This window comes from Nerophis ophidion, linkage group LG17 (assembly GCF_033978795.1).
Source record: "Nerophis ophidion isolate RoL-2023_Sa linkage group LG17, RoL_Noph_v1.0, whole genome shotgun sequence".
Classification (NCBI taxonomy): domain Eukaryota; kingdom Metazoa; phylum Chordata; class Actinopteri; order Syngnathiformes; family Syngnathidae; genus Nerophis; species Nerophis ophidion.
In genome coordinates, this window is record NC_084627.1 from 11,470,619 (window position 1) to 11,496,270 (window position 25,652).

General features: G+C 36.8%; 1 protein-coding gene and 1 long non-coding RNA gene across 2 annotated transcripts in view; one reads left to right on the forward strand and one right to left on the reverse strand.

Annotated features, from left to right (window-relative positions):
• Positions 1–25,652, forward strand: part of LOC133536078 (multidrug resistance-associated protein 1-like) — a 73,268-nt gene that overhangs the window by 22,079 nt on the left and 25,537 nt on the right. Inside the window, exons 9-19 of the mRNA XM_061876275.1 lie at positions 7,225–7,402; positions 11,060–11,221; positions 11,295–11,387; positions 11,443–11,646; positions 14,615–14,761; positions 14,876–14,963; positions 18,033–18,229; positions 20,187–20,363; positions 24,603–24,770; positions 24,838–25,048; positions 25,123–25,195. Coding sequence (XP_061732259.1) covers positions 7,225–7,402; positions 11,060–11,221; positions 11,295–11,387; positions 11,443–11,646; positions 14,615–14,761; positions 14,876–14,963; positions 18,033–18,229; positions 20,187–20,363; positions 24,603–24,770; positions 24,838–25,048; positions 25,123–25,195 — 1,698 coding nt within the window. The remainder of the gene's footprint in view (positions 1–7,224; positions 7,403–11,059; positions 11,222–11,294; positions 11,388–11,442; positions 11,647–14,614; positions 14,762–14,875; positions 14,964–18,032; positions 18,230–20,186; positions 20,364–24,602; positions 24,771–24,837; positions 25,049–25,122; positions 25,196–25,652) is intronic.
• On the reverse strand, positions 24,226–25,233 carry LOC133536079 (uncharacterized). Its single transcript, XR_009802378.1, has 4 exons — positions 25,098–25,233; positions 24,859–25,013; positions 24,678–24,758; positions 24,226–24,615 (listed from the first exon to the last, which is right to left on the reverse strand). It is a non-coding gene; the product is annotated as an uncharacterized LOC133536079 (long non-coding RNA).

Here is a 25,652-nt window from a genome sequence, read left to right on the forward strand (position 1 = left end):
ATATTAGCCTACTATCAAAATCACTTTAAAAGTCTTATATAAGTGTTATAATGAAGGCAACACATTATGTAAGTGTCTATATTAGCCTACTATCAAAATGACTTTAAAAGTCTTATATAAGTGTTACATCATGTGTTTTCTTCATTATAACACTTATATAAGACTTTTAAAGTCATTTTGATAGTAGGCTAATATAGACACTTACATCATGTGTTTTCTTCATTATAACACTTATATAAGACTTTTAAAGTCATTTTGATAGTAGGCTAATACAGATACTTACATAATGTGTTGCCTTCATTATAACACTTATATAAGACTTTTAAAGTCGTTTTGATAGTAGGCTAATATAGACACTTACATCATGTGTTTTCTTCATTATAAGTGTCTATATTAGCCTACTATCAAAACGACTTTAAAAGTCTTATATAAGTGTTATAATGAAGGCAACACATTATGTAAGTATCTGTATTAGCCTACTATCAAAATGACTTTAAAAGTCTTATATAAGTGTTATAATGAAGAAAACACATGATGTAAGTGTCTATATTAGCCTACTATCAAAATGACTTTAAAAGTCTTATATAAGTGTTATAATGAAGGCAACACATGAAGTGTCTATATTAGCCTACTATCAAAATGGCTTTAAAAGTCTTATAAAAGTGTTATAATGAAGGCAACACATGATGTGTCTATTTTAGCCTACTATCAAAATGACTTTAAAAGTCTCATATAAGTGTTATAATGAAGGCAACACATGATGTAAGTGTCTAAATATGCCTACTATCAAAATGACTTTAAAAGTCTTATGTAAGTGTTATAATGAAGGCAACACATGATGTGTCTATATTAGCCTACTATCAAAATGACTTTAAAAGTCTTATGTAAGTGTTATAATGAAGGCAACACATGATGTGTCTATATTAGCCTACTATCAAAATGGCTTTAAAAGTCTTATATAAGTGTTATAATGAAGGCAACACACGATGTAAGTGTCTATATTAGCCTACTATCAAAATGACTTTAAAAGTCTTATATAAGTGTTATAATGAAGGCAACACATGATGTAAGTGTCTATATTAGCCTACTATCAAAATTACTTTAAAAGTCTTATATAAGTGTTATAATGAAGGCAACACATAATGTAAGTGTCTATATTAGCCTACTATGAAAGTCTTATATAAGTGTTATAATGAAGGCAACACATGATGTAAGTGTCTATATTAGCCTACTATCTAAATGACTTTAAAAGTCTTATATAAGTGTTATAATGAAGGCAACACATGATGTAAGTGTCTATATTAGCCTACTATCAAAATCACTTTAAAAGTCCTATATAAGTGTTATAATGAAGGCAACACATGATGTAAGTGTCTATATTAGCCTACTATCAAAATCACTTTAAAAGTCCTATATAAGTGTTATAATGAAGGCAACACATGATGTAAGTGTCTATATTAGCCTACTATCAAAATGACTTTAAAAGTCTTATATAAGTGTTATAATGAAGGCAACACATTATGTAAGTGTCTATATTAGCCTACTATCAAAATGACTTTAAAAGTCTTATATAAGTGTTATAATGAAGGCAACACATTATGTAAGTGTCTATATTAGCCTACTATCAAAATGACTTTAAAAGTCTTATATAAGTGTTATAATGAAGGCAACACATTATGTAAGGGTCTATATTAGCCTACTATCAAAATCACTTTAAAAGTCTTATATAAGTGTTATAATGAAGGCAACACATTATGTAAGTGTCTATATTAGCCTACTATCAAAATGACTTTAAAAGTCCTAAATAAGTGTTATAATGAAGGCAACACATGATATAAGTATCTATATTAGCCTACTATCAAAATCACTTTAAAAGTCTTATATAAGTGTTATAATGAAGGCAACACATTATGTAAGTGTCTATATTAGCCTACTATCAAAATGACTTTAAAAGTCTTATATAAGTGTTATAATGAAGAAAACACATGATGTAAGTGTCTATATTAGCCTACTATCAAAACGACTTTAAAAGTCTTATATAAGTGTTATAATGAAGGCAACACATTATGTAAGTATCTGTATTAGCCTACTATCAAAATGACTTTAAAAGTCTTATATAAGTGTTATAATGAAGAAAACACATGATGTAAGTGTCTATATTAGCCTACTATCAAAATGACTTTAAAAGTCTTATATAAGTGTTATAATGAAGGCAACACATGAAGTGTCTATATTAGCCTACTATCAAAATGGCTTTAAAAGTCTTATAAAAGTGTTATAATGAAGGCAACACATGATGTGTCTATTTTAGCCTACTATCAAAATGACTTTAAAAGTCTCATATAAGTTTTATAATGAAGGCAACACATGATGTAAGTGTCTAAATATGCCTACTATCAAAATGACTTTAAAAGTCTTATGTAAGTGTTATAATGAAGGCAACACATGATGTGTCTATATTAGCCTACTATCAAAATGACTTTAAAAGTCTTATGTAAGTGTTATAATGAAGGCAACACATGATGTGTCTATATTAGCCTACTATCAAAATGGCTTTAAAAGTCTTATATAAGTGTTATAATGAAGGCAACACACGATGTAAGTGTCTATATTAGCCTACTATCAAAATGACTTTAAAAGTCTTATATAAGTGTTATAATGAAGGCAACACATGATGTAAGTGTCTATATTAGCCTACTATCAAAATTACTTTAAAAGTCTTATATAAGTGTTATAATGAAGGCAACACATAATGTAAGTGTCTATATTAGCCTACTATGAAAGTCTTATATAAGTGTTATAATGAAGGCAACACATGATGTAAGTGTCTATATTAGCCTACTATGAAAGTCTTATATAAGTGTTATAATGAAGGCAACACATGATGTAAGTGTCTATATTAGCTATATTAGCCTACCATATAAATTTAATTTAATTTGAACAAAATTAGGGCCGTTTTTCTATTTCAATTATACAAGGCAGATTTTAAAACAAACAAAAAAGGGTTGATTTTCATTAAAATATTGCCATAAAATTGGATTTTGCGCTGTTATGCTATTATGGATTTGAATTTTTCCAGATAAACGCAAAAAAAATTTTGCAAAAATGCGTGGTTATCTGTGTGATGAATAATTGAACCAGAAGCAGTATTTTAGCCTTTCCTTTGGCGTTTAGCATGTTTTTAGCACAACACTAACATCTTTGTTTAGCAGGAGTCCTATAAATAAAAAAAGTGTCATTAAATAGTTGTCCAACTTTTATTTCAGAAACGATAATAGAAAAAAATGGGCCGAAACTTAGTTTCTTAGAACTCCTACTGAACAAAGATGTTAGCATTGTGCTAAAAGCATGCTAAACGTAAAAGAAAGGCTAAAATACTGCTTCCGGGTCAATTTGTCATTAGACAAATTTTGCATTTTTGCACATTTTTTTCGATTTTTGTGTTTATCTGGAAAAATATAAATCCATAAAAGGAAAATCTTTGTTCAGCAGGAGTCCTATTGAGTACTAAATATATTTTAAAAAAGTGTCATTAAATAGCTTTTGTTTCAGAAATGAAAATATACTTTTTTTTTTTAGGACTCCTGCTGAACAAAGATGTTAGCACTGTGCTAAAAACATGCTAAACGTAAAAGAAAGGCTAAAATACTGCTTCCGGGTCAATTTGTCATTAGACAAATTTTGCATTTTTGCACATTTTTTTCGATTTTTGTGTTTATCTGGAAAAATATAAAGCCATAAAAGGAAAATCTTTGTTCAGCAGGTGTCCTTTTGAGTACTAAATATGTATAAAAAAAAGTGTCGTTAAATAGCTTTTGTTTCAGAAATGAAAATATACATTTTTTTTAGGACTCCTGCTGAACAAAGATGTTAGCATTGTGCTAAAAACATGCCAAACGTAAAAGAAAGGCTAAAATACTGCTTCTGGGTCAATTTGTCATTAGACAAATTTTGCATTTTTGCACATTTTTTTCGATTTTTGTGTTTATCTGGAAAAATATAAATCCATAAAAGGAAAATCTTTGTTCAGCAGGAGTCCTATTGAGTACTAAATATATTTTAAAAAAGTGTCATTAAATAGCATTTGTTTCAGAAATGAAAATAGACTCTTTTTTTTTTTTTGGGCTCCTGCTGAACAAAGATGTTAGCATTGTGCTAAAAACATGCTAAACGTAAAAGAAAGGCTGAAATACTGCTTCCGGGTCAATTTGTCATTAGACAAATTTTGCATTTTTGCACATTTTTTTTGATTTTTGTGTTTATCTGGAAAAATATAAATCCATAAAAGGAAAATCTTTGTTCAGCAGGAGTCCTTTTGAGTACTAAAATGTATAAAAAAAAAGTGTCGTTAAATAGCTTTTGTTTCAGAAATGAAAATATAAATTTTTTTAGGACTCCTGCTGAACAAAGATGTTAGCATTGTGCTAAAAACATGCTAAACGTAAAAGAAAGGCTAAAATACTGCTTCCGGGTCAATTTGTCATTAGACAAATTTTGCATTTTTGCACATTTTTTTCAATTTTTGTGTTTATCTGGAAAAATATAAAGCCATAAAAGGAAAATCTTTGTTCAGCAGGAGTCCTTTTGAGTACTAAATATGTATAAAAAAAAAGTGTCGTTAAATAGCTTTTGTTTCAGAAATGAAAATATACATTTTTTTTAGGACTCCTGCTGAACAAAGATGTTAGCACTGTGCTAAAAACATGCTAAACGTAAAAGAAAGGCTAAAATACTGCTTCCGGGTCAATTTGTCATTAGACAAATTTTGCATTTTTGCACATTTTTTTCGATTTTTGTGTTTATCTGGAAAAACATAAATCCATAAAAGGAAAATCTTTGTTCAGCAGGAGTCCTTTTGAGTACTAAATATATATTTAAAAAAAGTGTTGTTAAATAGCTTTTGTTTCAGAAATGAAAATATAAAATTTTTTAGGACTCCTGCTGAACAAAGATGTTAGCATTGTGCTAAAAACATGCTAAACGTAAAAGAAAGGCTAAAATACTGCTTCCGGGTAGATTTGTCATTAGACAAATTTTGCACTTTTGCACATTATTTTTTATTTTTTGTGTTTATCTGGAAAAATATAAATCCATAAAAGGAAAATCTTTGTTCAGCAGGAGTCCTTTTGAGTACTAAATATGTATAAAAAAAAGTGTCGTTAAATAGCTTTTGTTTCAGAAATGAAAATATACTTTTTTTTTTTAGGACTCCTGCTGAACAAAGATGTTAGCATTGTGCTAAAAACATGCTAAACGTAAAAGAAAGGCTAAAATACTGCTTCCGGGTCAATTTGTCATTAGACAAATTTTGCATTTTTGCACATTTTTTTCGATTTTTGTGTTTATCTGGAAAAATATAAATCCATAAAAGGAAAATCTTTGTTCAGCAGGAGTCCTTTTAAGTACTAAATATGTATTAAAAAAAGTGTCGTTAAATAGCTTTTGTTTCAGAAATGAAAATATACTTTTTTTTAGGACTCCTGCTGAACAAAGATGTTAGCATTGTGCTAAAAAACATGCTAAACGTAAAAGAAAGGCTAAAATACTGCTTCCGGGTCAATTTGTCATTAGACAAATTTTGCATTTTTGCACATTTTTTTCAATTTTTGTGTTTATCTGGAAAAATATAAATCCATAAAAGGAAAATCTTTGTTCAGCAGGAGTCCTTTTAAGTACTAAATATGTATTAAAAAAAGTGTCGTTAAATAGCTTTTGTTTCAGAAATGAAAATATACTTTTTTTTAGGACTCCTGCTGAACAAAGATGTTAGCATTGTGCTAAAAAACATGCTAAACGTAAAAGAAAGGCTAAAATACTGCTTCCGGGTCAATTTGTCATTAGACAAATTTTGCATTTTTGCACATTTTTTTCAATTTTTGTGTTTATCTGGAAAAATATAAATCCATAAAAGGAAAATCTTTGTTCAGCAGGAGTCCTTTTGAGTACTAAATATATTTTTTAAAAAGTGTCGTTAAATAGCTTTTGTTTCAGAAATGAAAATATACCTTTTTTTTAGGACTCCTGCTGAACAAAGATGTTAGCACTGTGCTAAAAACATGCTAAACGTAAAAGAAAGGCTAAAATACTGCTTCCGGGTCAATTTGTCACTAGACAAATTTTGCATTTTTGCACATTTTTTTCAATTTTTGTGTTCATCTGGAAAAATATAAATCCTTAAAAGGAAAATCTTTGTTCAGCAGGAGTCCTTTTGAGTACTAAATATGTATAAAAAAAAGTGTCGTTAAATAGCTTTTGTTTCAGAAATGAAAATATACATTTTTTTAGGACTCCTGCTGAACAAAGATGTTAGCACTGTGCTAAAAACATGCTAAACGTAAAAGAAAGGCTAAAATACTGCTTCTGGGTCAATTTGTCATTAGACAAATTTTGCATTTTTGCACATTTTTTTCGATTTTTGTGTTTATCTGGAAAAATATAAATCCATAAAAGGAAAATCTTTGTTCAGCAGGAGTCCTTTTGAGTACTAAATATGTATAAAAAAAAGTGTCGTTAAATAGCTTTTGTTTCAGAAATGAAAATATACATTTTTTTTAGGACTCCTGCTGAACAAAGATGTTACCTAAACATGCTAAAAGTTAAGGAAAGCCTAAAATATCGCTTCCGGTTGAATTTGTCATTCCGGTTCAAAATGTCACACATTTTTTCGATTTTTGTGTTTATCTGGAAAAATAAAATAAAATAGAAAAAAATTAAATAAAATAAAAATTCAATTCCATAATAGGAAAACAGCTCAAAATCCAATTTTACGGTAATATTTTAATAATAATCAACCCTTTTTTTGTTTTTTTTTAAAAATCTGCCATATGTAATAAAAATCGAAAAACGGCACTGATTTTATTTTTTGATTTTTGTTTCAGAAGTGGAAATAGAATGAAGAGAAAGTACACGGACCATCTTTTTCCGTCCAGGCCAACTTGAAATCTGGTCTTTAAATTTAGTTTTTTCTTGTTATTTCTTCTGACTGATTTTCATTTTATTTATATGAAATAGAAAATGAAAATATTGGATCTAGTTACCGCTGTAAAAAGAACACATTTTTCAATGTATTTTTTTTTTTAGTATTTGAAAAGAAAATTCCACATAAATCAGTAGTTTTTTTGTTTTTTTTTTTGGTTTTTCAATTGTCATTCATGGAAAGAAAATGCAATGAGCGAAACACACACTGCTCGGTGGTGGTTGATCTGTTTTTGTGCGGCCCCCCAGCCTCCTGCTGGGGTTCATGCGGGATGAAGACGCCGCCATGTGGAAGGGTTTTCTGTTTGCCTGTCTGCTCTTCATCCTGTCTTGCCTGCAGTCCCTCCTGCACCATCAGTACATGTATCGCTGCTTCACCGTCGGAATGAGGCTAAAAACCGCCATCATGGGTCTCGTCTACAGGAAGGTAAGCATAGCTGTTTAGTTTTTTTCAATCTAATGTTCGATTAGTGACACTGTTTACCAACTGTGCTGGCGGAAAGACTACTTCCTAGTTGCTACAAGACGAACCAATCAGTCCAGTTGATTGAATGCCCGGAGATCAATAAATCAATGTTTATTTATACAGCACTAAATCACAAGCCTTCCCGGTAAGGTCTATTCAGGTGTACTGGAGAGGAGGCTACGCCGGAAAGTGGAACCTCAGATTCAGGAGGAACAATGTGGTTTTCGTCCTGGTCGTGGAAATGTGGACTAGGTCTATACTCTCGGCAGGGTGCATGGGAGTTTGCCCAACCAGTCTACATGTGCTTTGTGGACTTGGAGAAGGCATTCGACCGTGTACCTCGGGAAGTCCTGTGGGGAGTGCTCAGATAGTATGGGGTATCGGACTGTTTTATTGTGGCGGTCCGCTCCCTGTATGATCAGTGTCTGGTCCGCATTGCCGGCAGTAAGTCGGACACGTTTCCAGTGAGGGTTGGACCCCGCCAAGGCTGACCTTTGTCACCCATTCTGTTCATAACTTTTATGGACAGAATTTCTAGGCGCAGTCAAGGCGTTGAGGGGATCCGGTTTGGTGGCTGCAGGATTAGGTCTCTGCTTATTGCAGATGATGTGGTCCTGATGGCTTCATCGGGCCAGGATCTTCAGCTCTCACTGAAATCGGTTCGCATCCGAGTGTGAAGTGACTCGGGTGAGAATCAGCACCTCCAAGTCCGAGTCCATGGTTCTCGCCCGGAAAAGGGGTGAGTGCCATCTCCGGGTTGGGGAGGAGACCCTGCCCCAAGTGGAGGAGTTCAAGTACCTAGGAGTCTTGTTCACGAGTGGGGGAAGAGTGGATCGTGAGATCGACATGCGGATCGGTGTGGCATCTTCAGTAATGTGGACGCTGTATCGATCCATTGTGGTGAAGAAGGAGCTGAGCCGGAAGGCAAAGCTCTCAATTTAACGGTCGATCTACGTTCCCATCCTCACCTATGGTCATGAGCTTTGAGTTATGATCGAAAGGACAAGATCACGGGTACAAGCGGCCCAAATGAGTTTCCTCTGCCGGGTGGCGGGTCTCTCCCTTAGAGATAGGGTGAGAAGCTCTGCCATCCGGGGGGAGCTCAAAGTAAAGCCGCTGCTTCTCCACATGGAGAGGAGCCAGATGAGGTGGTACGGCCGCGCTATCAGCCGAGCTATACCGCCCCTGTTTCTGATATTGTGTTGTGGTCAGTATCTGTGATTGTGTTGTGGTCAGTGTCTGTGATTGTGTTGTGGTCAGAGTCTGTGATTCTGTTGTGCTCAGAGTCTGTGATTGTGTTGTGGTCAGTGTCTGTGATTGTGTTGTGGTCAGTGTCTGTGATTGTGTTGTGGTCAGTGTCTGTGATTGTGTTGTGGTCAGAGTCTGTGATTGTGTTGTGGTCAGAGTCTGTGATTGTGTTGTGGTCAGAGTCTGTGATCGTGTTGTGGTCAGTGTCTGTGATTGTGTTGTGGTCAGTGTCTGTGATTGTGTTGTGGTCAGTGTCTGTGATTGTGTTGTGGTCAGTGTCTGTGATCGTGTTGTGGTCAGTGTCTGTGATTGTGTTGTGGTCAGTGTCTGTGATTGTGTTGTGGTCAGAGTCTGTGATTGTGTTGTGGTCAGTGTCTGTGATTGTGTTGTGGTCAGTGTATGTGATTGTGTTGTGGTCAGTGTCTGTGATTGTGTTGTGGTCAGAGTCTGTGATTGTGTTGTGGTCAGTGTCTGTGATTGTGTTGTGGTCAGTGTCTGTGATTGCGTTGTGGTCAGTGTCTGTGATTGCGTTGTGGTCAGAGTCTGTGATTGCGTTGTGGTCAGTGTCTGTGATTGCGTTGTGGTCAGTGTCTGTGATTGCGTTGTGGTCAGTGATTGTGTTGTGGTCAGTGTCTGTGATTGTGTTGTGGTCAAAGTCTGTGATTGTGTTGTGATCAGATTCTGTGATTGTGTTGTGGTCAGAGTCTGTGATTGTGTTGTGGTCAGTGTCTGTGATTGTGTTGTGGTCAGTGTCTGTGATTGTGTTGTGGTCAGTGTCTGTGATTGTGTTGTGGTCAGAGTCTGTGATTGTGTTGTGGTCAGTGTCTGTGATTGTGTTGTGGTCAGTGTATGTGATTGTGTTGTGGTCAGTGTCTGTGATTGTGTTGTGGTCAGAGTCTGTGATTGTGTTGTGGTCAGTGTCTGTGATTGTGGTGTGGTTAATGTCTGTGATTGTGTTGTGGTCAGAGTCTGTGATTGTGCTGTGGTCAGAGTCTGTGATTGTGCTGTGGTCAGAGTCTGTGATTGTGTTGTGGTCAGAGTCTGTGATTGTGTTGTGGTCAGAGTCTGTGATTGTGTTGTGGTCAGTGTCTGTGATTGTGTTGTGGTCAGTGTCTGTGATTGTGTTGTGGTCAGTGTCTGTGATTGTGTTGTGGTCAGTGTCTGTGATTGTGTTGTGGTCAGAGTCTGTGATTGTGTTGTGGTCAGAGTCTGTGATTGTGTTGTGGTCAGAGTCTGTGATTGTGTTGTGGTCAGTGTCTGTGATTGTGTTGTGGTCAGTGTCTGTGATTGTGTTGTGGTCAGTGTCTGTGATTGCGTTGTGGTCTGAGTCTGTGATTGCGTTGTGGTCAGTGTCTGTGATTGCGTTGTGGTCAGTGTCTGTGATTGCGTTGTGGTCAGTGTCTGTGATTGCGTTGTGGTCAGTGATTGTGTTGTGGTCAGTGTCTGTGATTGTGTTGTGGTCAGAGTCTGTGATTGTGTTGTGGTCAGAGTCTGTGATTGTGTTGTGGTCAGTGTCTGTGATTGTGTTGTGGTCAGAGTCTGTGATTGTGTTGTGGTCAGTGTCTGTGATTGTGTTGTGGTCAGTGTCTGTGATTGTGTTGTGGTCAGAGTCTGTGATTGTGTTGTGGTCAGTGTCTGTGATTGTGTTGTGGTCAGAGTCTGTGATTGTGTTGTGGTCAGAGTCTGTGATTGTGTTGTGGTCAGAGTCTGTGATTGTGTTGTGGTCAGAGTCTGTGATTGTGTTGTGGTCAGTGTCTGTGATTGTGTTGTGGTCAGAGTCTGTGATTGTGTTGTGGTCAGAGTCTGTGATTGTGTTGTGGTCAGAGTCTGTGATTGTGTTGTGGTCAGTGTCTGTGATTGTGTTGTGGTCAGTGTCTGTGATTGTGTTGTGGTCAGTGTCTGTGATTGCGTTGTGGTCTGAGTCTGTGATTGCGTTGTGGTCAGTGTCTGTGATTGCGTTGTGGTCAGTGTCTGTGATTGCGTTGTGGTCAGTGTCTGTGATTGCGTTGTGGTCAGTGATTGTGTTGTGGTCAGTGTCTGTGATTGTGTTGTGGTCAGAGTCTGTGATTGTGTTGTGGTCAGAGTCTGTGATTGTGTTGTGGTCAGTGTCTGTGATTGTGTTGTGGTCAGAGTCTGTGATTGTGTTGTGGTCAGTGTCTGTGATTGTGTTGTGGTCAGTGTCTGTGATTGTGTTGTGGTCAGAGTCTGTGATTGTGTTGTGGTCAGTGTCTGTGATTGTGTTGTGGTCAGAGTCTGTGATTGTGTTGTGGTCAGAGTCTGTGATTGTGTTGTGGTCAGAGTCTGTGATTGTGTTGTGGTCAGAGTCTGTGATTGTGTTGTGGTCAGAGTCTGTGATTGTGTTGTGGTCAGAGTCTGCTGATGAGCAGCGGCGCTCGCCGCCAGTGCACGGTGGGAGAAATCATCAACCTGATTTCAGTGGACACGCAGAAGATGATGGACTTGGTCGTTTACGTCAACAACGTGTGGGTGGCGCCCATTGAGATTGCGCTGTCCTTCTACTTCCTGTACCAAGTAAGATCAACTTCCTGTATTGTTTTCTGTGAGCTACACGAACGCCTGAGCTCTCGCTGCGTCTGCTTGTCAGCTCCTCGGGCCGTCTGCCCTGGCCGGCGTCAGCGCCATCGTCCTGATCTTCCCTCTGAACGGACTCATCGCCAAGTGGAGGAGCAAGCTGCAGGTGGGGTTCACGGGACGGTGACGTCGCCATGGTAACCCATCTATTGTGTCCTCAGGAGGTGCAGATGGACTTCATGGACGGTCGCATCAAGCTGATGAATGAGATTCTGAGCGGCGTGAAGATCCTCAAATTCTACGCCTGGGAGGACGCCTTCTTGCGTCGCATCGGCGCCCTGAGGGAGGGCGAGCTGCACACCCTGAAGAAGTCTCAGGTCCTCTACTCGCTCTCTCTGGCCTCCTTCAACTCTTCCTCCTTCCTGGTGAGACTCTGTCATTGCTCCATTTTCACTTTGTGACGGAGAGGTGTTGTGGCAAAAACCTTTTGAGCCACGGTAGAGTCTGGACAAATAATCAAACTTTAGTCTGGATTTCAATTTTGGCTTCTGATGACAATAAAACTATTCTATTTGCACAAAACGACAAATGGGCCATGCAATGTGCGTGCAAATTCTTGTGAAAAAAAAAGTACCTTGAACAAGTATAATCTCTTTAAAAAAAGGTACCTTAAACAAGCGTAATCTACTTAAAAACAAAACAAAAAATAAAGTACCTTGAACAAGCATAATGTACTTTTTTTTTTTTAAAAAGGACCTTGTACAAGCATTATCTACTTAAAAAATAAAGTACGTTGAACAAGCATAATCCACTTTAAAAAAAAGTACCTTGAACAAGTATAATCTCCTTAAAAAAGGTACCTTGAACAAGCATAATCTACTTTTTTTTTTTTTAAAGGACCTTGGACAAGCATTATCTACTTAAAAATAAAGTACGTTGAACAAGCATAATCCACTTTAAAAAAAAGTACCTTGAACAAGCATAATCTCCTTTTTTTTTTTTAAGTACCTTAAACAAGCATAATCTATTAAAAAAAAAAAAGAAAAGAAAAAAGTACCTTAAACAAGCATTATTTACTTAAAAAGGTACCCTTGAACAAGCATGATCTACTTTTTTTTAAAGTACCTTGAACAAGCATAATCTACTCTACAGAAGAGTACCTCGAACAAACATAATCTATTTTAAAAAAGTACCTTGGACAAGCATAATCTACATTTTTTTTAAAAAGTACCTTAAACAAGCATAATCTATTTTTAAAAAAAAAGAAAAGAAAAAAAGTACCTTAAACAAGCATTATTTACTTAAAAAGGTACCCTTGAACAAGCATGATCTACTTTTTTTTAAAGTACCTTGAACAAGCATAATCCACTCTACAGAAGAGTACCTCGAACAAGCATAATCTATTTTAAAAAAGTACCTCGAACAAGCATAATCTTTTTTAAAAAAGTACTTTGAACAAGCATGATGTACTTACAAAAAGTACTTTTAACAAGCATGATCTACTTAAAAAAAATAATAAAGTACCTTGAACAAGCATAATCTACTTAAAAATAGAAAAAAAGTACCTTAAACAAGCATAATCTATTTTCTTAAGTACCTTGAACAGGCATAATTTACTTAAAAAAAATTAATACAGTACTTTGAACAAGCATAATCTACTTTTTTTAAAACATCTTGAATAAGCATAATCTATTTAAAAAAATGTAAAATAAATTACCTTGAACCATCATAGTGTATTATTATTTTTTAAGTACCTTGAATAAACACAATCTACTTAAATAACTACCTTGAACAAGCATAATCTACTTTTTTTTTTAAAAGGACCTTGAAAAAGCATAATCTACTTTGGAAAAAAAAAAAAAAGTACCTTGAAGAAGCATGATCTACTTTTGCAAAAGTACTTTCAACAACCATAATCTACTTAAAAAAGTACCATGAACAAGCATAATCTCTAGTTAAAAAAGTACCTTGAACAAGTATAATCTCCTTAAAAAAAGGTACCTTAAACAAGCATAATTTACTAAAAAACTAAACAAAAAAAATATAGTACCTTGAACAAGCATTATCTACTTTAAAAAAGTACCTTGAACAAGCATAATCTACTTTTTTTTTTAAAAAGTACCTTGAACAAGTATAATCTATTTTTTTAAAAGAAAAAAGTACCTTAAACAAGCATCATTTACTTAAAAATGTACCCATGAACAAGCATAATCTACTCTACAGAAAAGTACCTTGAACAAGCATAATCTACCTAAAAAAAGTACTTTGAACAAGCATAATGTACTTACAAAAACTACTTTTAACAAGCATAATCTACTTTAAAAAAAATAATAAAGTACCTTGAACAAGCATAATCTACTTTAAAAAAAAGAAAAAAGTACCTTAAACAAGCACAATCCATTTCTTAAGTACCTTGAACAGGCATAATTTACTTTAAAAAAAAATATAATCCACTTTTTTTTATATATCTTCAATAAGCATAATCTATTTAAAAAAAATAGAAAATAAAGTACCTTGAACCAGCATAGTCTATTCTTTTTTTAAAAGTACCTCGAACAAGCATAATCTACTTAAAAAAAGTACTTTGAACAAGCATAATGTACTTACGAAAAGTACTTTTAACAAGCATAATCTACTTAAAAAATAATAAAGTACCTTGAACAGGCATAATCTACTTAAAAAAAACAAAAAAGTACCTTAAACAAGCATAATCTATTTTCTTAAGTACCTTGAACAGGCATAATTTACTTTAAAAAATTTAAAAAAGTACTTTGAACAATCATAATCTACTTTTTTTAAGTACCTTGAATAAGCATAATCTTTTAAAAAAAATAAAAAATAAAGTACCTTGAACCAGCATAGTCTATTTTTTTTTTAAAGTACCTCGAACAAGCACAATCTATTTAAAAAGGTACCTTGAACAAGCATAATCTACTTTTTTTCAAAAGGACCTTGAACAAGCATAATATACTTTTGAAAAAAAAGTACCTTGAAGAAGCAGAATCTACTTTTACAAAAGTACTTTAAACAACCATAACCTACTTAAAAAAGTACCTTGAACAAGCATAATCTCTAGTTAAAAAAGTACCTTGAACAAGTATAACCTACTTTTTTTGAGTACCTTGAACAAGCATATATATATATATTATATATCCATCCATCCATTTTTTATTATTAAATAACTGTCCTGTTACAGAAAACAAGGAAATGGGATACAATCGCTATGATATAAAAAGGGGTAGAATTACATCAAATCTGCTTCTTCCTACTCCTTTTCTGAAACGCTGCAATGAAACAAGTACAAACATGTGATGCGTGACATTGTGTCCTATGCACTTTCCTAATAAACCTCAACTGAAGTTGATTATTTTATCACCTATCTGTTCTTTTCAGATCGCCTTCTCCATGTTTGCAGTTTACGTGCTGAGCGACGAGCGCCACGTTCTGGACGCGCAGAAAATATTTGTGTCTGTCGCTCTCATCAACATCCTGAAAACGCCTTTGAGTCAGCTTCCTTTCGCCATGAGCACCACCATGCAGGCAAGTCTCACGGCGCCGCCCCACACCTTGAAGACGGCTCTGTGACGACGTGGCACCTTGGTCCGTGGCGACATGAAACCATGATGGATGCTGACTTTCTTTGGGGGGTTTCAGGCCTTTGTGTCACTCAGACGTTTGGGGAACTTCCTGTGCCAGGATGAACTGAAGTGGGACAACGTGGAGAAGCTTCCCCTAACCCAAAGTAGGAAGTAACCCACTCCTTTCCAAAAAGTCCAGATTCTACTTTTTTTTTTAAAGTACATTGAACAAGCAAAATCTACTTTTTTTTAACATACCTTGAACAAGCATAATCTACTTTTAAATTTTTTTTTAAAAGTACCTTCAACAAGTATAATCTACGTAATAAAATAAAAAATAAAGTACCTTGAACCAGCATAATCTACTTTGAAAAAAGAAAATAAGTACCTTGAACAGGCATAATTACTTTTTTTTTTTGAGTACCTTGAACGAGCATGATCTACTTAAAAAAATAATAAATAAAGTACCTGAAACAAGCATAATCTACTTAAAAATGAAAAAAAAAGTACCTTGAACAAGCATAATCTACATAAAAAAATAAAATCAAGTACATTGAACAAGCATAATCTACTTACAAAAAAAAAATCTAGCACCTTGAACAAGCATAATCTACTTAAAAAAAAAAAAAAGAAAGTACCTTGAACAAGCAAAATCTACTTTTTTTTTAAAGAGGTCCTTGAACAAGCATAATCTACTTAAAAAAATAAATAAATAAATAAAGTACCTTGAACAAGCATAATCTCTTTAAAAAAATAAAAAATAATGTACCTTGAACAACCATAATATACTTTTTTTTTAAAGTACCTTGAACACACATAATCTACTTAAAAAATATATATATAAAATACCTTGAACAAGCATGATCTAATTTTTTTTTTAAGTACATTGAACAAGCATTATCTACTTTTTTTAAGTATCTTAAACAAGTATAATCTATGTAAAAAAATTAAAAATAAAGTGCCTTGAACAAGCATAATCTACTTTTTTTTATTAAAAAGTACCACGAACAAGCATAATCTACTTAAAAAAATAAAAACAAAGTACATTGAACAAGCATTATCTACTTTTTTTAAGTATCTTAAACAAGTATAATCTATTTAAAAAAATTAAAAATAAAGTGCCTTGAACAAGCATAATCTACTTTTTTTTATTAAAAAGTACCACGAACAAGCATAATCTACTTTAAAAAATAAAAACAAAGTACTTTGAACAAGCATAATCTACTTTAAAAAAATAAAATAAAATGAAGTACCTTGAACAAGCATAATCTAATTTAAAAAAAATTAAAAATGAAGTACCTTGAACAAGTATAATCTACTTTTTTTTATTAAAAAGTACCACGAACAAGCATAATCTACTTAAAAAAATAAAAACAAAGTACTTTGAACAAGCATTATCTACTTAAAAAAAATATCTTAAACAAGTATAATCTACTTAATTTTTTTTTAAATAAAGTGCCTTGAACAAGCATAATCTATTTATTTTTTTAAAGTACTTTCAACAAGTATAATCTACTTTAAAAGAAAGTACATTGAACAAGCATAATCTCTATATATATTTTTTAGAAGTACCTTGAACAAGCATAATCTACTTTTTTTAAGTACTTTCAACAAGTATAATCTACTTAAAAAAAGAAAAAATAATGTACCTTGAACAAGCATAATCTACTTTAAAAAAAAAAAAATGAAGTATTTTGAACAAGCATAATCTACTTTTTTTTTTAAGTGCCACGAACAAGCATAATCTACTTAAAAAAATAATAACAAAGTACTTTGAACAAGCATTCTCTACTTAAAAAAAAAGTATCTTAAACAAGTATAATCTACTTAAAAAAAATAAAAATAAAGTGCCTTGAACAAGCATAATCTACTTTTTTTTTAAGTACCTTGAACACACATAATCTATTTAAAAAATATATATATAAAGTACCTTGAACAAGCATAATCAAATTTTTTTTAAGTACATTGAACAAGCATTATATACTTTTTTTAAGTATCTTAAACAAGTATAATCTATTTAAAAAAAATAAAAATAAAGTGCCTTGAACAAGCATAATCTACTTTTTTTAAAAGTACTTTCAACAAGCATAATCTACTTTAAAAAAAAAAATTTAAATGAAGTACCTTGAACAAGCATAATCTAATTTTTTTTAATTAAAAAGTACCACAAACAAGCATAATCTACTTAAAAAAATAAAAACAAAGTACTTTGAACAAGCATTATCTACTTAAAAAAAATGTCTTAAACAAGTACAATCTACTTAAATTTTTTTAAAATAAAGTGCCTTGAACAAGCATAATCTACTTTAAAAGAAAGTACATTGAACAAGCATAATCTCTATATATATTTTTTAGAAGTACCTTGAACAAGCATAATCTACCTTTTTTAAGTACTTTCAACAAGCATAATCTACTTAAAAAAAGAAAAAATAATGTACATTGAACAAGCATAATCTACTTAAAAAAAAAAAATGAAGTATCTTGAACAAGCATAATCTACTTTTTTTTTTTAAATGCCACAAACAAGCATAATCTACTTAAAAAAATAATAACAAAGTACTTTGAACAAGCATTCTCTACTTAAAAAAAAAGTATCTTAAACAAGTATAATCTACTTAAAAAAAATAAAAATAAAGTGCCTTGAACAAGCATAATCTACTTTTTTTTTTAAATACCTTGAACAAGCATAATTTATTTAAAAAACAAGTACATTGAATTAGCATAATCTCTATATATATATTTTAAAAGTACCTTGAACAAGCATAATCCACTTTTTTTTCAAAGTACCTTCAACAAGCATAATTCTTTAAAAAAGGAAGAAAAAAAAGTATCTTAAACAAGCATAACCTACTTTAAAAAAGTACCTCAAACAAGCATAATCTACCTAAAAAAAGTACCTTGAACAAGCATAACTTAAAAAAGTACCTTGAACAAGCATAACCTCCTTAAAAAAAATAACTTTAATAAGCATAATCTACTTAAAAAATAATAAAGTACCTTGAACAAGCATAATCTACTTACAAAAATAAAAAATTAAGTACCTTGAACAAGCATAGTCTACTCAGTCTTCCACCACCAAAAAATATGCTTTTTTAAGAAAAGTAGATAATGCTTGTTCAAAGTACTTTATTTTTTATTTTTTTAAGTGAATTATGCTTGTTCAAGGTACTTAAAAAAAAAAAAAAAAGTAGATGGGAAGGCAGAAACAGACGTGAGGTCTTTCTCTCCCCCAGACGGCGATGGCGTGCTTATCGAAGAAGGACACTTTGCTTGGTCCAACAACGGGCCGCTGTGCTTGCAGAGAGTCAACCTGAAGGTGAAGAGCGGCACTCTGGTGGCCGTGGTCGGCCATGTCGGTTCGGGCAAATCCTCGCTCTTGTCGGCCATCTTGGGGGAGATGGTGAAGAGGCGGGGCTCCGTCCTAGTCAGGGTGGGTCCACCTGTCATTTTTTTACCCATTCAGGCCGTGCAAAACGTCTTATTCCTTGGACATGAAGGGAAAAAAAAGTAGGGGTATCCATCCATCCATCCAGTTAACTTACATTTAGACATAGACAAACTTTAATGATCATCCATTCATCCGAGGTCTGGTCGCGGGGTCAGCAGCCTAAGCAGGGAAGCCCAGACTTTTCTCTCCCCAGCCACTTCGTCCAGGGGATCCCGAGGCATTCCCAGGCCAGCTGGCAGACATAGTCTTCCCAACGTGCCCTGGGTCTTCCCCGTGGCTTCCTACCGGTCGGACGTGCCCGAAACACCTCCCTAGGGAGGCGTTTGGGTGGCATCCTGACTAGATGCCCGAACCAATTCATCTGGCTCCTCTCCATGTGGAGTAGCAGCGGCTTTACTTTGAGCTTCTCACTTTAATGATCCACAAGGAAAATTGTTCCACACAGTAAAGTTAAAGTACCCATGATTGTCCTGAGATCGGTAGGTCTTGAGTTCAAACCCCGGCCGAGTCACACCAAAGACTATAAAAATGGGAGCCATTACTTGGCACTCAGTATCAATGCTTGGAATTCGGGGTTAAAATCACCAAAAATGATTCCCGGGCGCGGCCACCGCTGCTGCTCAATGCTCTCCTCACCTCCCAGGGGAGGGATCAAGGGTGATGGGTCAAATGCAAAGTATAGGTTCGCCACACCTAGTGTGTGCGTGACAATCATGGGTACTTTAACTTAACGCAAATTATATCTTATACATATTATAATTATATCTGTCAGGTTCAAAGATCGATGACATCTATTAAACAGACAAGAAGCAGAGACAGGATTCAATTAAGCTCAATGAGAGCGCGTAAACCTGTACTCTTGTACAGCGTTGTCCCACGCTCTCCTCATTGTGCGGATTCCAACAAATCTGACGATTCCAGCAGAATGAGTGAAACCAGAAGACCATGGCAAACATCTCCTGATTGAGGAACTACTTTTCTTCACCCCAGCTGGGATCTGAAGATTGACGGGAAAACTGGAAGGACCAAGAAGATGTCAGGTTCAAACACCAATGACCAAATTTTCCCTCCAATTTTTCATGTGTGTGAGCAAACGCCAAAACTCCTTGAGCACATGTGAGCGACCGCACACATGCACACTGTTATGCGCTTATCTTTTTATATGATTTTGTGCGCGGCCTAGATTTGTCGTGCGCAGAGGACGCGTGAGCAGTGTGCAATTTCACAGGCACGTACTTTAGAGGGAACGTTGCAGATGACATCTATTAAACAGACAAAAAGCAAGGAATTAAACAGAGACAGGGTTCAATTTAGCTCAAGGAGGAGAAACGCCTGGGCTGTACTCTTGTACAGTCTTCCACCACGCTCTGACAAAAGGATTGCACTCCTCTTTTATTTGGACTTTCCCTGATTACATGGCAACAGCTCTTTCTAAAGGGACAGGGGGTCGTAAACGACCATTGCCGTCTGTCACAAAACAGTTCAAAGAAAAGATGCCTGGAGCTTGTGCCAGGTCCTGCTTCCTCTCCGGTTTGTAGATCTCGGGTCAAGACAAGATCACCTTGTGGATCACAATAGATCAAAGAAACCGACACTTCATGTCACTTCCCATCGTACTCAGTGGAGTTTTACAAGCCTTTTGCTTGGTAAGATCAAAGACAGCTTTTGTCTGCTCGCCGAGAATTTATGGGAACACAAAGTTTCCTGATAACTTAGGTACAATTATTCTGACAATACCACTTCAAAAGTATAAGCTACAAGGTTAGTGTTTTTCCTACCTGTCATTGTTCTGTAAGTGCAAAAGCATAGTGGTTCGTGTTGGTCTCGAGTCTTTAAAGACGGACCAAGATGAGAAATGTTACACTCTTAGAATCGTTATTTGCTCTGTGGAAATGTCCATATTGCTGAAATATCTCCTTTGTCCACTTGGCTTTCACAGGGTTCCATGGGCTATGTACCTCAACAGGCCTGGATCCAGAATGCCACGCTGAAGGACAACATTTTGTTTGGCCTGGAGAGGAAAGAGAGTTGGTACCACCGTGTGGTTGAGGCCTGTGCTCTGTTGCCGGATCTGGAAGTGCTACCAGCTGGGGATGCGGCGGAAATCGGTGAAAAGGTACAAACCCGATTCCGTATTGTTGTATATGTGTTGGTCGTGCCAAGAAGACCCCAAAAAGGAATCGTCGAACAAAAAGTTTAATTTGTTTCAGCGAGCGTCAGACTAGAGCTGCAGCTCCAGGAGAAAGAGTATGAGCCTGATCACTCTTGTCTTCTTGGACAACTGTCCTTAAATACCTTTTACACGAAGACCTTTACTCTTTGTAGTTCTAGCCTTGGAGCCGGTCAGTCTCTCCTTGACAATATTTTTCTGAGCAGTTTGAATTGGGTGACTTTCGACCTCTATCCTCTACTCCTACTTGTGGGGGCTTCCTACCAGATGTTGATAATGTTCGACCTCTATCCTCTACTCCTACTTGTGGGGGCTTCCTACCAGATGTTGATAATGTTCGACCTCTATCCTCTACTCCTACTTGTGGGGGCTTCCTACCAGATGTTGATAATGTTCGACCTCTATCCTCTACTCCTACTTGTGGGGGCTTCCTACCAGATGTTGATAATGTTTTTATTAACTGCGCCACGCCATTGGGGACAGAATGGCAGCATATCCTTGACCGAGTCCTTGGACCCAAAGGACTTCTGAAGAACTAATCTTAAAGCATAGAGTATTATGCGGTATAGCTCGGTTGGTATAGTGGCCGTGTCAGCAACTTGAGGGTTGCAGGTTTGATTCCCGCTTTCGCCATCCTAGTCAAAGACACTTTACCCACCTGCTCCCAGTGCCACCCACACTGGTTTAAATGTAACTTAGATATTGGGTTTCGCTATGTAAAGCGCTTTGAGTCACTAGAGAAAAGCGCTATATAAATATAATTCACTTCACTATTTTTGCAATCACCAGAAATGTTGCCTTTGTTCAGACGCGATTGCTTGTCAACTGCGCCACGCCGTCCCCAACGGTGTGGAGCAGTTGGTAGAGTGGCCGTGCCAGTAACCTGATGGTTCCTGGTTCGATCCCCACCTTCTACAACCTCATTACGTCCTTGTGTCCTTGAGCAAGACACTTCACCCTTGCTCCTGATGGCAGCTCCCGCCATCGGTGTGTGAATGTGGAAATAGTGGCAAAGCGCTTACTTAATACTGTAACGTATTATTTTCGGGTCTCCCCATGTCTAGCATTAAAAGATTACAGTTGGTACAAAATGCGGCTGCTAGACTTTTGACAAGAACAAGAAAGTTTGATCACATTACGCCTGTACTGGCTCACCTGCACTGGCTTCCTGTGCACTTAAGATGTGACTTTAAGGTTTTACTACTTACGTATAAAATACTTCACGGTCTAGCTCCATCCTATCTTGCCGATTGTATTGTACCATATGTCCCGGCAAGAAATCTGCGTTCAAAGGACTCCGGCTTATTAGTGATTCCCAAAGCCCAAAAAAAGTCTGCGGGCTATAGAGCGTTTTCCGTTCGGGCTCCAGTACTCTGGAATGCCCTCCCAGTAACAGTTCGAGATGCCACCTCAGTAGAAGCATTTAAGTCTCACCTTAAAACTCATTTGTATACTCTAGCCTTTAAATAGACTCCCTTTTTAGACCAGTTGATGTGCCGTTTCTTTTCTTTTTCTCCTATGTCGCACTCTCCCTTGTGGAGGGGGTCCGGTCCGATCCGGTGGCCATGTACTGCTCGGGGACATCTCTGCGCTGCTGATCCGCCTCCGCTTGGGATGGTTTCCTGCTGGCTCCGCTGTGAACGGGACTCTCGCTGCTGAGTTGGACCCGCTTTGGACTGGACTCTCGCGACTGTGTTGGATCCATTGTGGATTGAACTTTAACAGTATCATGTTAGACCCGCTCGACATCCATTGCTTTCCTCCTCTCCAAGGTTCTCATAATCATTATTGTCACAGACGTCCCACTGGATCATTATTGTCACCGATGTCCGACTGGGTGTGAGTTTTCCTTGCCCTTATGTGGGCCTACCGAGGATGTCGTGGTGGTTTGTGCAGCCCTTTGAGACACTAGTGATTTAGGGCTATATAAGTAAACATTGATTGATTGATTGATTGAAATATAATTCACTTCACTATTTTTGCAATCACCAGAAATGTTGCCTTTGTTCAGACGCGATTGCTTGTCAACTGTGCCACGCCGTCCCCAACGGTGTGGAGCAGTTGGGAGAGTGGCCGTGCCAGTAACCTGATGGTTCCTGGTTCGATCCCCACCTTCTACAACTTCATTACGTCCTTGTGTCCTTGAGCAAGACACTTCACCCTTGCTCCTGATGGCAGCTCCCGCCATCGGTGTGTGTGTGTGGAAATAGTGGCAAAGCGCTTACTTAATACTGTAACGTATTATTTTCGGGTCTCCCCATGTCTAGCATTAAAAGATTACAGTTGGTACAAAATGCGGCTGCTAGACTTTTGACAAGAACAAGAACGTTTGATCACATTACGCCTGTACTGGCTCACCTGCACTGGCTTCCTGTGCACTTAAGATGTGACTTTAAGGTTTTACTACTTACGTATAAAATACTACACGGTCTAGCTCCATCCTATCTTGCCGATTGTATTGTACCATATGTCCCGGCAAGAAATCTGCGTTCAAAAGACTCCGGCTTATTAGTGATTCCCAAAGCCCCAAAAAAATCTGCGGGCTATAGAGCGTTTTCCGTTCGGGCTCCAGTACTCTGGAATGCCCTCCCGGTAACAGTTCGAGATGCCACCTCAGTAGAAGCATTTAAGTCTCACCTTAAAACTCATTTGTATACTCTAGCCTTTAAATAGACTCCCTTTTTAGACCAGTTGATCTGCCGTTTCTTTTCTTTTTCTTCTATGTCCCACTCTCCCTTGTGGAGGGGGTCCGGTCCGATCCGGTGGCCATGTACTGCTCGGGGACATCTCTGCGCTGCTGATCCGCCTCCGCTTGGGATGGTTTCCTGCTGGCTCCGCTGTGAACGGGACTCTCGCTGCTGTGTTGGATCCGCTTTGGACTGGACTCTCGCGACTGTGTTGGATCCATTATGGATTGAACTTTCACAGTATCATGTTAGACCCGCTCGACATCCATTGCTTTCCTCCTCTCCAAGGTTCTCATAGTCATCATTGTCACCGACGTCCCACTGGGTGTGAGTTTTCCTTGCCCTTATGTGGGCCTACCGAGGATGTCGTAGTGGTTTGTGCAGCCCTTTGAGACACTAGTGATTTAGGGCTATGTAAGTAAACATTGATTGATTGATTGATTGAAAGCGCTTTGAGTACCTTGAAGGTAGAAAAGTGCTATTCAAGTATAACCCATTTCCCATTATCACTCCTAACATCCAAACCTGCATTTTTGTAGGATTCCAATTTCCTGGGGGCAAGAGCCACCACTTTCCGGAGAGTTTGTGATGGACATGTGCACTTTTTACCTTAGTAGGATAATCTAAAGAATTCTGTAACCAAATACAAACACAGGCTATCTGACATTCGTATAAGAAAATGGTATGAAACCAGGAAGCGTGGGGCGGCATAGCTCGGTTGGTAGAGTGGCCGTGCCAGCAACTTGAGGGTTGCAGGTTCGATTCCCGTTTCCGCCATCCTAGTCACTGCCGTTGTGTCCTTGGGCAAGACCCTTTATATGCCAAGAGTGCGTGTGTGTGTGTGTGTGTATATATATATATATATATATATATATATATATATGTGTGTGTGTGTGTGCGTGTATCTATATATATATATATATATATATATATATATATATATATATATATATATAATGTATTATGTGTGTGTGTGTGTGTGTGTGTGTGTATATATGTATACAGTATATATATATATATACAGTTTATATCTATATGGATCTTTACATGTACTGTATATACTCTGTATGTATATATGTGTATATATATTATTACTTCTAAAACCAACATTGATTAGTCACTTTTTGGAGATTAAAAGTTTTTATTTGATGTGTTACAAGTAATCCAGCCATGTGATGGATCATTCCTTGGGCAAGACACTTTACCCACGTGCTCCCAGTGCCATCCACACTGGTTTAAATGTAACTTAGATATTGGGTTTCACTATGTAAAGCGCTTTGAGTCACTAGAGAAAAGCGCTATATAAATATAATTCACTTCACTTCACTTCACCCTTTACCCACCTGCTCCCGGTGTCACCCACACTGGTTTAAATGTAACTTAGATATTGGGTTTCACTATGTAAAGCGCTTTGAGTCACTCGAGAAAAGCGCTATATAAACATAATTCACTAATTCACACGATGGGCTGCTGATGACGGCGTGATGATTGGGTGCAGGGACTCAACCTGTCTGGAGGTCAGAAGCAGAGGGTAAGCTTGGCTCGAGCTGTGTACAGGAATTCGGACGTTTACCTGCTGGATGACCCACTGTCCGCCGTCGACACTCATGTGGGGCAGCATATCTTCGACCGAGTCCTCGGACCCAAAGGACTTCTGAAGAACAAGGTGAAGAACTGATCTTAAAGCACAGAGTGTTATCATTGCAATCACCTGAATTGTTGCCTTTGTGCAGACGCGAGTGCTTGTCACTCACAGCCTCAGTCTGCTGCCGAAGGTGGATTTGGTCGTGGTGATGGAAGACGGTCACATCTCTGAGATGGGTTCGTACGCTGAGCTCTTGGACCAGAAACGAGCGTTCGCCAAATTGATCCACAACTTCAGTGGAAACAAGCCCAAAGAAAGCTCTGCCTACAAGGAGAAAAGTAGTTTTGCTGTAGAAAATGGTATGATAAAACACCCAGAACATCCATAAACATGACAGGGTCATTTTACCGAACATTTGTTGGTGTGACTGCAGTCAGCAGGAAGTCGCTGTCACGTCTGAGTATCACCGACTTCTCTATCGACCTTTCCCAGGAGCAGTTGATCAGGTACCATTAGTCACACACTTGAAATAAACCCATCTGAACAGTTGTTACCTAGGATGCACAGCCATTAGGAATGTAGTGTGTCAACTACTTAAATGCTCATGGACAAACTGGTTCCTGGAGCTTTGTGACCAGGAAGGATGAAGATCAACATGATGTTTTTCTAGAGATTAAAAGGTTGGGCTGTTCATGAAACCTAACATTCACTGTCTAAATCAGGGGTGTGGAACTTGTGTTCATGGAGGGCCACATGGAAGTCATGGTTGCTCTCAGAGGCCGGTTTAATCAGTGAATGCAATAATATAAAAGTATCATTATATTATTGCCTATGTATCAGGTTCAAACACTGATGACATTTATTAAAAATGACTAGAAGCAAGGAATTAAACAGAGACAGAATTACATTTGGCTCAATTGAGGAGAAACGTCTGGGCCGTACTCTTGTAAAGTCTCCCATCAC